The sequence below is a fragment of the Pogona vitticeps genome, chromosome 5 (assembly GCF_051106095.1).
Source record: "Pogona vitticeps strain Pit_001003342236 chromosome 5, PviZW2.1, whole genome shotgun sequence".
In the NCBI taxonomy this organism is placed as follows: domain Eukaryota; kingdom Metazoa; phylum Chordata; class Lepidosauria; order Squamata; family Agamidae; genus Pogona; species Pogona vitticeps.
The window spans coordinates 171,086,262-171,097,419 of NC_135787.1; the positions used below are offsets into that span (position 1 = coordinate 171,086,262).

The 11,158-nt window shown below is 36.6% G+C and overlaps 2 protein-coding genes across 6 annotated transcripts in view; one reads left to right on the top strand and one right to left on the bottom strand.

Moving 5' to 3' along the window:
- Window positions 1–3,874, top strand: part of PARPBP (PARP1 binding protein) — a 38,022-nt gene extending 34,148 nt beyond the window's left edge. For 3 of the 5 annotated variants that reach the window (XM_073000019.2, XM_073000022.2, XM_073000021.2), the window contains 2 exons: window positions 1,906–2,068; window positions 3,133–3,874. In XM_073000019.2, the coding sequence (XP_072856120.2) occupies window positions 1,906–2,068; window positions 3,133–3,473 (504 nt within the window). In that variant the 3' untranslated portion in view covers window positions 3,474–3,874. The remainder of the gene's footprint in view (window positions 1–1,905; window positions 2,069–3,132) is intronic. The other 2 variants (XM_073000020.2, XM_078376211.1) reach the window with 1 other exon arrangement.
- On the bottom strand, window positions 3,618–10,410 carry PMCH (pro-melanin concentrating hormone). Its single transcript, XM_073000028.2, has 4 exons — window positions 9,640–10,410; window positions 4,961–5,137; window positions 4,091–4,295; window positions 3,618–3,850 (listed from the first exon to the last, which is right to left on the bottom strand). Exons 1-4 carry the CDS (start codon window positions 9,775–9,777, stop codon window positions 3,801–3,803), a joined length of 570 nt encoding a protein of 189 aa, XP_072856129.2. The 5' UTR covers window positions 9,778–10,410; the 3' UTR covers window positions 3,618–3,800.
- Between the last annotated feature and the right edge of the window lie 748 nt (window positions 10,411–11,158).

Genomic DNA, 11,158 nt, shown 5'->3' on the forward strand with positions numbered 1-11,158 from the left:
TGGGTCTTCATAGCACTACAGCCTTAGTTTCATTTGTCAAAGGAGATATTTTGTTTTGTTTTTGCTACTACAGACTTGCAGATTTAGTACTGTATAAGAAAGGCCAAGTTGTTGGACAAATTGCTTGTCCTGGCAAAGCAGCAAGATTGCAGAATTAGTACATTTCTGAATTTTTGCTATCATTACCATTCCAGGGTTCTGTCCTAAGGTTGTTCTGGAGTATGACATGGCTATAAAGAATTGCTGTATAAACTGTATTTGCAGAAATATTAAAATGGGCTACTTGGTAAAGAATAACATTTGTAAAATTTCATGCTTTTTGTCTTACTGCTAGTCATTAATGTTTGGGCTGAAATGATATTAGTGACAGATAATAAATCTGGCAATTTTAGAGGTGTTTGCAATGTGCATTAAGAAATATTTGCCCAATCACCATCATTTATTTGTTTCAGTCTCCACTTTCAAACCTAGGTGAATGTTCCAAATTTACTACTACACAATTCCTTGGGAATAAAGTAAAATGACCTGACATTGAGGCCTGTAATGCAAAATGGGCTTGATAAGCTAGGAAACTGAAACTTTAGATGAGACAGAGTTGGTCCTGATGAAAAAAGGAATGGATTGTGGAATTGGGGTTCAACCCAGTTTGAATAGGATTGTATTTCTCATGAAAAATCAGATTCAATCTTTTTTTTTCTGGATTCAACTTTGTATTTGGATATCTACTCTATGTCGGAGGCAACTTTAAGCCAGTGGTTCCCAGCCTTGAGTCCTCAGATGTTCTTGGACTACAACTCCCAGAAACCTTGGCCAGCACAGCTTGTGTTCAAAGCTTCTGGGAATTTTAGTCCAAGAATACCTCAGAAACCAAGGTTGGGAACAACTCTTGCAAGTTTATCTGAAGGTTACAGATCTGGCTAAGATAGTGATCAGTTACCTGTAGAGCAATTCTTTGCAATGCATTCTACGTGAGGTGGCGTTTTAAGATTCTTTGGAAGCTTCAGCTGGCATGCAGCAACAAGCGTGTATAGCACTTACCTTCTAGCCTGAAGAAATTGCAAGTTTGCTTCTAGGCAAACTTTAAAGTGTTGGTAATTATTTTTAAAAGTTCCAAATGACTTGTATACAAATCACTTAACAGATCACATTCTTCCATGCCAGCCTATCTATTTCTTAAGATGTGCTTTAGAGAGACCCTTGTTTGGGTCTTGCCAACAAATAGAATGCTGGTTTTTAAAGACAGATGTTCTTCTTTGTGGCTGCATCCACAATCTTTTTAAATACTTGAAGACTTTAACCATGCTGAGCTGATATGTGTGAGAGTTTTTTTTAACACGGTGGCTTCATTGGATTGTGCATTAGTATATTTCATTGGTATTATTTTACAATGATGTAGTTTAAATTGCTGTAAATTAATCTGCTTGATGTGCAGGCATTAGAACACTGTGGTAACATTTAATTTCCTTGTAGTTGCTTTTGATTTTTTTAACACTTAAGTTCTTGCAAAGTGAAGTTTTTATCTTGTAAAGAGACTTAACTTCATTATGTCAGCCTTCCTATGAGATCATAATACAGTATTTGTTCTCTTGCATATGTAATAATTCCCATGGGGATAGGGAAAACAAATTTTGTTATCTGATTAAAGGACTTTATAGACAGAAAAGAAAATATGCTATTTTTACTGCTTTCTAAAATAATTTTTAGTGTGTTTGAGTTTCTCAGAACTGGTTTAGAAGAAATATGAAAAGCTCATTCTGCACTACTACTTGGAGGCACCTGGAGTCAATTTTTTAAGCAAAAGATTTTTTTAAACAACAACAGAGCACTGTTGCTTCTACCACAGCAGGATAGAAATCACGTCCCTGCCAGCTTTATAATACACATTAATCCCCTTTTCTTTTTTAGCTGAAGCAACCTTTAATTAGATCACAGTTTGCTTGTACCTACAAAGATGATCAAATGACTGAGACAAAGGGCTGCTCTTTCAGCACTTTCCAGACTGCAGCATGCATACACTCAGTACCAAACAGAATGGGAGTTCAGTGTCTTAAGAATGAATCAACTACAGGTAAATTGAATCGGCAATAAATCACTTAGAACGTCTTTGCTGTTTTTCCTCCCTCCTTTTCTCCCCCTAAGTAATTGTGTTGTTTTGCTCTAGTGTGTTGACAGAGTCAAGTCAATTAAAGTTTTCTATAAAAGTGGGTCAGTGAAGGCAATGGCTTTTTCTCCCTCCCCTGCATCTTGCCATCTGACAAATAATGTTAAGTTGTAAAACACCTCTGAACCTAGATGTTTCATTTTTCATGGAACATACTGCTTTATTTTTTTAAAGTCTGGCCCTTCCTCTGAGGAGATTAAGAGAGCACCTCTGTGGCTATGTCAATTCATTAGTTGGAGGATAACAGTAATTAACCCAGGTGTCACTCCAGTTTCATATCTGAGCAGGGATTTGAAACCACATGTCCCAGTCTATGTGCTACACACAAATCTTTGTGAATTTGCTAATTTCCATTTAAACTTGTATAAGCCAGTGGCCATCATGATCGTAACACCCTGAAAAATTTAATGTCTTTCATAAACTCTATCATTTCAGTGATTGTTACTGATCTGACATCTGTAAACTAGCTGAAGAGCACTGGCTGCATTGCAGATCCCTTGGGGCTGCCACCGTCTGCTTCCGTCCATTAGTCCATTTTTCTTTCTTTTTTAAAAAAAACACCTTTATATTTATTTCAGCCATGCATTCACAGTCTTTTAGATGCCATTTACATGCAAACCGGCACTGCTCTAGTTATTTCTTACTGTCTTCATTAATTGTGTGGTAATATTGTGTGTGAACTTCGAAATCAGCTCTTGTGAGCGCAACAGCTGGTCTGCAAAACTGTATGCCATGATAAATTTATTGGCCTTCAACATGCCACAAGGTTCTTTGTTGCTTTTACTGTGACCTTGACAATTGCTGCTAGCAGCTCTGTGGTGAACAGATTTACCTTTTGCGTTTCTCCCAATGGATTTTTTAAAGAAATATTTTTACCCCACTTTTCTCTTTAAAACGACCTTAAAAGGATGCCTGAATACAGTTGGGAATACTTCTAATTATGAAACAAAACATCTTTTTCTCTTAACCAGCAGAATGCCTTCAGTCACCTCTTGAAAGTGCTGCACTTGGAACTGGTTCTGGAAATGTTCATCAGAATGGAAGTAAAAGTGAAGAAATAGGAAAATTAACTTGCCAGCCAAGAAACAAGAGCTCAAAGAAGAAGCAGGTGGACAGGACTAGTGAAAATGTCATACATGCTAATGAAAATGAATCACTTCAACACATACTCAGTAAAAGACCAAGGACTGCAAAGGAATGCCAGAATAGTTTAGACAGCAAAACAAAGAGAGAGCGAAAATGCAACAAGATTGTAGCCAAGCATAAACTGATTAAAGGTCAAACAAAACTAACTCAGTTCTTTAGGTTGTAGAATATTCCTGCAGTATGTGTTGCATCAATGGTTCTGTAAAAACTTTGAAAGATGAAAAGCATCAGCTGCATTAATATATTTATAATTATGAATATTTGTGGTAATTGATATGTATACTATATTTGGACAAACAAATCAACAGGCTTTGCAGAATTCTCAGTTTTAATAATAATGTTATCTCAACACTGGTTCAATCATGTGACGGTGTTCTGACATAAATATTTGGACCTATAGAAACATACAGCAACACTTAAAACACAATTACATTTTTAATGAATTGCCAAACAATGGTATTATCTGTACCAAGTGATGTACTTCAGCTGTGTTCTATGCTTGCCAACAAGGTCGATAGACTCTTCCCAGCATGCACCGGAGCACTGAATAAAACATCCAAGAAGTTTTGATTTGTCATATAAATCAGTGATGTAATATTTGCACGATTTAATCACATTTTCATCTTTAGTAATATATTGCATATTTTCACTAACTTTAAAATATTATTTCAGTGTATATACAGTATATAGAGCCTAAATTATTTTACTTGACAATTATTACCTTATTATGCTGAAACAATCTACTTGCATTATGCATTTCAAATCTCTAAAAAATACACTTACTATCAAAATCTCTTCTTCCAATAGGTAATGTAGCTGAGTCTTCATCATCTCCTGTCTCTCTCCTCTCTTGTGTTGATTCATTACTTTCAATTTCAGCATCATCTGGCAAAGCTATAGGTCCCTTCAGTGCAAAATAAGGATGCTGCATAATAGCCAGTTTCAGTGGTTGGCCATGGCTTATAACATGATGTTTAGAACCTATATTCTGTATTTCAGAGAAAACATTAATTTAGAAATAAATAGAACATAATGACTAGAATTCAAAAGTAAGTGTGCCAAGCCCACCTGGTAAGCCCATTCCAAAATTATGAGTGACCTGGACATTGCAACTTCTCTTCAGAATCAGAAGGTAAAGCAGGGTAGCTTTTACATGATTATCTCTAGATCTGCAGTTCTTAAAGTCCTGCCTTCTTAAAGATTTTTCATTCATATGCATATTTTATTCATATCTCACAGAATTTCAGTTTGTTCCTTCCCCATCCCTAATTAATTAATTACATTTCTATCCTGCCCCTCTAGTCGTTTCAACTACTCTGGGCAGCATACATCAAACACAACAAAAACAATTAAAATAATAAAAGTATTAAAAATAATTACAGTATTAGTGATATTGTTAAGGATGTATATAATGAGACCTAGAAAAATAAGTACTTTGCTTAAAGGTAGGAATTACTGTTTGATGATTCTACAATGCTGTTTTCAAATGAACATTAAAAATAAATCACAGTGTTTTCTTGATCTAGCAAAACTCAGATTTAAACTATACATTGACATACTGTATATCAACACAACAATTTGGTAGAGATGCATTTTCCCTTAAAAAGAACATGGTGATATGTTTTTAAAATGTTTGTTAACAAATATACTCACAGAGAATTTTGATGCTCCATCTTCTTGTTCATCCCCTATCTTATTCTCTAGAGAAGATGCAGGCCACAACTTCTCAGTTTTGCCACCATTCTGTATTACTTTCCCAAGGCTGAAACTACTTAGCAACATATCATCTTCTGATTTTCTTGTGGACTTTGAAACAGAAAGTAAGAAACCCTGAGAAAAGAGGGAGAAAATCATTAGTAATGTGTAGGTTGAAACACCCATTCTCCGATACATTGTTGGCATGGAAGTTAATAAAATGTAAATATTGTTGGAGAGAAGCTTTCTTGTAAACTTTTTCTGGTCACAAATCCAACAGTCTTTATATAGCTTGCAGAATGAATAGCAACCACTTCAGTGGCTTATAACATTCTTCAGATGTTCATTAGTTAAGAGAGCGACCTTTTGTATAATATTACACTTCTGTTATTTTAAAGCATAGATGGATGGGGGATTATAATATATCAAGCATCACAGGAAACCACAATTCTTTTTTCTAATCTTTTCTTCTGAAGTGGTCATTAATTTCTGCGTCAGACCATTTTTGAAAAGAACTAATTTGCACATGAGTTGGGAATCTTCCTTTTCTCTGATTAAAAACTGAGATAAGAATGGGGGAAATTCCCTGTGAGAAGTCTAAATTCATGAACATTTTGATGTAGGGGGGAAAGTGAGCTGAATGAGATGGCCATGGCAGAGCTTTTAAAAAGCTGTAAGTGCCATAGAGGAATTCTATACATTTCCCCCTTCTTCCTCTCTTCTAATTCAGAAGTTGCTCACTATAGGACACCTATATCCTTCTCCAGCATAGAGAAGGATATGGGTGTCCTGTAACCTGAAGGTAGTGAATTTTTTTTCTCCCAAGAAAATTTATGTCTGATAAATCTTAACAAGAATTAGCAGAAATTTGTGTTGATTCCCTCTGACAACCTGGCACACAAAGATTAGTAGGTGCTAGGACTTGCCATGAAGTTCCTACTTGAGAGCATTCAGAATTATCTGGCTGTTCCAATGTAACACTGAGTGAGATGTAACACTGGATTGGTCTAAACTAGGCATGACAATGTGTGTGATGTTACATTCTCAGACTAGATATTTGCTACCAGGTTAATACTATTATTTGTGAATGTGGTGATGAAATAAGAGTGAATGTGCAAAGGTTCCTGTGGATTAGTTTCTTGGGTTCTATGATCACTGCAGCCACGAAATTAAAAGGTGACTGCTTCTTGGGAGAAAACGGAGGACAAACCTCAACAGCATCTTAAAAAGCAGAGACATCACCTTGCTGACAAAGGTCCGCATAGTCAAAGCTATGGTTTGTCCAGTAGTGATGTATGGAAGTGAGAGCTGGACCATAAAGAAGGATGACTGCTGAAGAATTGATGCTTTTGAATTGTGGTGCTGGAGGAGACTCTTGAGAGTCCCCTGGACTGCAAGGAGAACAGACCTCTCCATTTTGAAGGAAATCAACCCTGAGTGCTCACTGGAAGGACAGATCCTGAAGCTGAGGTTCCAATACTTTGGTCATCTCGTGAGAAGAGAAGACTCCCTGGAAAAGACCCTGATGTTGGTAAAGTGTGAAGGCAATAAGAGAAGGAGATGACAGAGGATGAGATGGTTGGACAGTGTCACTGAAGCTACCAACATGAATTTGACCCATCTCCAGGAGGCAGTGGAAGACAAAGGGCCTGGCGTGCTCTTGTCCATGGGGTCACAAAGAGTCAGACACGACTTAACAACTAAATAACAAAAATCCAGAATCTTGGATTATCCAGACTAATTGACATGTGAGATCCCAAATATATTTAGTTGTAAGTAATTGTAGCAAATGTGATAGTGTGGAGTTGTAAGGGAACCAATCAGTTATATACAATAAGCTACTGCTTTAAGCCTGGAATCTTTCTGAGGATTCTATCTACATTTTGTGAATTAAATCCTTCCATTCCCCAATAGGAGAATGAGACTGTTACCTCATGGTTAGACTGCCATTTTTTCATCTTAACAATGAGCAACAATGCTTTTAGCATTCCAGTGCAGGGGAATACAAGTGAAAAAAAAAAAACTGTATTATAAGACTTGAAAACCTATGGGGACAGTGTCCTCCTGTGAAAACATAGGTCAAATGAAACAATTGGGAAGGGTTAATAATTCCTTTTCCTTAAACGAGTTTCTCCTTCTAAAATTGTGGTCCACAACGCGAACATCAAGCGTTGGCAATACATTTTGCTCAGCAGATGATATGCCTATGTGTAAGATGTGAAGGTAAGTCATTGTTTATAGTGGTTTTCTGTAACAATATTTTTAAATCCTTTGATCCATTATTTTTGCCTTTTTGCTTTAGTGTAAGAGAGGTAGGTTTGAGAAAAACCTACGCCCCTTAAATGTGAAAGAATAAGGAATGGTTTATTTTTGTAAGTTTGGCAAATGACTTCTAGGTGCTTGCTATGTATTTATTTCACCTCCATAGATTTAGACTTTTTCGGTTCATTTCTCTTTTTATATGTCGTGAAGGAATTGTTAGTTTTGTTATGACCTGGAAATGTCTAGTATGTGCAGTGTACTTATAATACTGTAAGATCTTTGCAGGTTTTTTAAAAAACATTTCTCTATATTGTGCCTTGACCTAGCTGTTTGCCTAGAGCAGTGGTTCCCAACCTTGGGTAACTCAGGTGCTCTTGAACAAAAACTCCAGAAACCCTGGTGGGAATTGCTACCAAGAACACCTGGGCTACCCAAGATTTTGAACCACTGGTCTAGAATGTGGGGTTGTGCGTCAGGAAAATCAAATGTTGTGGTAGACTAATTTTTAAAGAACATAGCTTTTCATGATCCATACAAAGGCTTTATTGTATCCTGTTAATCTATTGCTACTAGTTTAATGCTATTATCTGTGAACGTGGTGATGAAATAAGAGTGGCTATGCAAAAATTCCCATAACTTATTAAAGTAGAAATGGATTTCCTCATGATATTCTTTGGTATGATCCACTAGCCATTGTGTATTTACAAAATGTTTGCTAATGTCTTACTTTTCTGATACCAGCTTGAACATCTGGCATTTCTCCATATACAGTGGTGCCCCGCTTGACAACGATAATCTGTTCTAGGAAAATTGCTGTTAAGCGATATTGTTGTCAAGCAAAAAAAAAAACACCATTGGAATGCATTGAAAACCGGTCAATGCGTTTCAATGGGGGAAATACCTTATTGTCCAGTGAAGATTGCCCATAGAGAACCACCAATCAGCTGTTCAAAATCGCTGTAATGCGAAGCTTCCCTCCAGAAAGCAGCCATTTTGAGATGGGAGGGAAGCCATTTTGCGGAGCCGGAAAAAAACATCGTTTTGTGAACAAACGGTTTGCGAAGAAGGCTCCTAATCAACGTAATGCGGATTTCCCCCATTGGAACGATCATTTGCGATCGCAAAAATGTCATCGTTAAGCGATTTCTACGTCATGCGTGGTTAGTGTATAGCGGGGCACCACTGTATAGTAAAAGTCTGTTGTAAAATCTTGAGTATCAGTTTCCTTGCTTGAGAAATTTGATTGTTGCCTACAGTAACTGCAGTTTTTAGTGTCTCCTTTCTGGAATTGGAATGTATTATGATTGTTACCTGCCTGGGCCATTGCTTTTTCTCCATATTTTTTTACTCATTCTTATTAGGATTTTGGTTCAGTCTCTGTAAAGTAAAATAAGTACATTATATCCAGACTACTCCAGGTGCTTTATTTCTTCTAAGTCTTTGAGAGCAGCTTTCACTTTATTTTCTAAAATGCCCAGTTTTTCATCAGAAGGTTCTCTGAAAGACTCTGCCGTTTTTGCATCTTTTCTGTGTATTTTTTCAGTGTACTGCTTTCATCTCTTTATTTTATCATGATCAGTTAATATATTCCTGTGTTGATATTTTAGCATCTCTCATATTTGTTTAATTTTTCCTTTGTCATCTTGGATATTATAGAAAGATACCTTATTTTTCTTTTTTTTTTCTTTTTGTTGTCCTTATCTATTTCTTGGTACTGATTTTTGCATTAGCTCTCTGTGTCCTAAGTGCAAATCACTGAAAAGTTGTTTTTAGAACTTTGATCTTCTATCTATTATTTTTTACCTTTGTTTCTCATCTGTAAACAATTTTTAAAAATATGTTCAGTCAGCTATTGGATCTTTTCTATCCTTTTCTTTTGGCTATAGGAGTACTAGTCTTTTCAGATTCTTCCACAGTAAATATGTATGATTTCAATCCATGGTTCTTCTGGTTTGTGGTCTGTTTGGTTTAGTCTTGGAAGGTTGTTATTTATATGGTTTTAAAATTATTCAGGCATGTTCTTTAAATTACATTCTGGCTTTTCGATTGTTTTATTGTTGTCAGTTTTACTCTTAATTTTGCACATCAACAGTTCACAGTCTGCTCCTGGCCATGGTGTTGCAGACGGATTGTAGCTTTTTGATTTTCTCCTTCCAGTTACGGTACATAGTCTTAATTGATTTCTGTTTTGGCCATCTGCTTGCTTACATACACATGTGCAATCATCTGTTAGATTGAAAGAAACATCTATTTGCAATAAACACATTGTTTTCTTCACGGAATTCTATGTGTTGATGTATTTATTTTCATTTATTTTCTAACTCCTAGACCAATGTCTGGATAAACAGATATTAGTATAAAAGTAGTAAACATACTGTAATTTGTAATGCCAAGCCACTTCTATTTGCTGTCATTTTTCCACTGGCCTTCTGTCTTTCTTTTTTCAGCTGTGTCAAAGAGTTTCTGAAGAGAAAAAAATTAAGAAGTAGTGGTTCAAATGTAGTTGTACCCATTTGTGGTACTGTTTTTTTTTCTAAATGGGTTTTATGTAGGTAAAGAATCACGTGACAGGAGAACTCCCATTTTGTTGGCTATCTCCTAGAATTTCCAGTAATGGCTGCCCGTCCCCAGGGGAAGTGGCTTATAGCTTTCCTTACAGTTCAGTTCCATCTTCCATACTTACCAGAACAGACACGAAAACATTAGCTGAGTTGGTCTGGTTATGAATATAGACTGTTAATTTAAATGCACTAAAATATTTGCATGTAGTTTTTTGCTATTTTGTTTTGTCATGAGGGGATAACTTCAGTAATGTATTCTTAAGCAGATCATGTCATGAGGCAAACTGTTGAACAGGGGAGGGATTAGGGACACAGTGGCAAGTTCAAGAGAAGCTTAACCCTTTCCCCATGTCAGTATGCTTCTGGATCTGCCTCAAGGTGGACTTTTTTATTGCCCCACCGGCAGAAGGTCACCTGTGGGGAAAATAACTTTGGGGAGAATTTATGAGGAATGAATGGCTCTGCTATTTTGCCTATAACAAACCACCCTCCATTTATACTACTTAAGGAAACATGAGTTAGAGAATAGTACTATATTAAAGGTCCACATATTTGGGTTATTAAATTGTCACTCCCAGGATTCCCCAGGTAGCATGGAAAATGAAACCATATTCTAGAACAAGTGGTTCCCAACATTGGGTCCCGAGTTATTCTTGGACTACAGTTCTTGGAAGCCTTCACCACCTGTTGTGCTAGCCAGAGTATCTGGGAATTGTAGTCCAAGAACACCAGGTTTACCCAAGGTTAGAAACCTCTGTGCTAGAATATTTTCTTGTCCAATAGTGTTGGCACATTTTCCTGTTTTCCTTTCCTCTGATCCCTGCTACAATATAACAAGAATATCAAAGAAATTATAAAGCATGGAGTGATGGTTAATAATATGTGAGAATTGGTATTTGCATACCTTAACTTACTGGAATCTGTCAGTAAGTGGAGCTGCATTTAGGCTTTAGTCCTTCTAGCCACACTTTTTGATTGACTCTTTAACCCCCCTACCCATCTTGATTTTTGAGTGCCAGTGTAATATAGTAAGTACAGTGTCAGGCTAGGATTTGGGAAAGCTGCGTTCAGATGTGTGCTTGGCCATGAAAACTTACTAGGGAAGGCACCAGTAAAAGCACTCCTTATATATCTTGCATACTTCAGAAATTACTAGGGTTACCAGAGCTTGGAATGGCCTTGATGGCATATGACACATACACATACATACTGTGTGGTCTTTGCCTGAAAGGTTGTTCATTTTGGCTATGTTCTCACATTCATACATGAAGTGTACACAGACACACACAGAGACAGAACAACAGCATTGAATCCAATAATCTAAAATTATTTA

Bases quoted from the DNA above. Each gene is read 5' to 3' on its own strand.
- PMCH (XM_073000028.2), bottom strand. From the start codon at position 9,777: ATGGGTACAACTACATTTGAACCACTACTTCTTAATTTTTTTCTCTTC. The intron at 5,138-9,639 runs GTATGTTTACTA...CTCTTTTCTCAG, and splicing joins GCTTGGCATTACAAATTACA to GGTTTCTTACTTTCTGTTTC. The intron at 3,851-4,090 runs GTAAGTGTATTT...TGTTTTATTCAG, and splicing joins TGGAAGAAGAGATTTTGATA to TGCTCCGGTGCATGCTGGGA.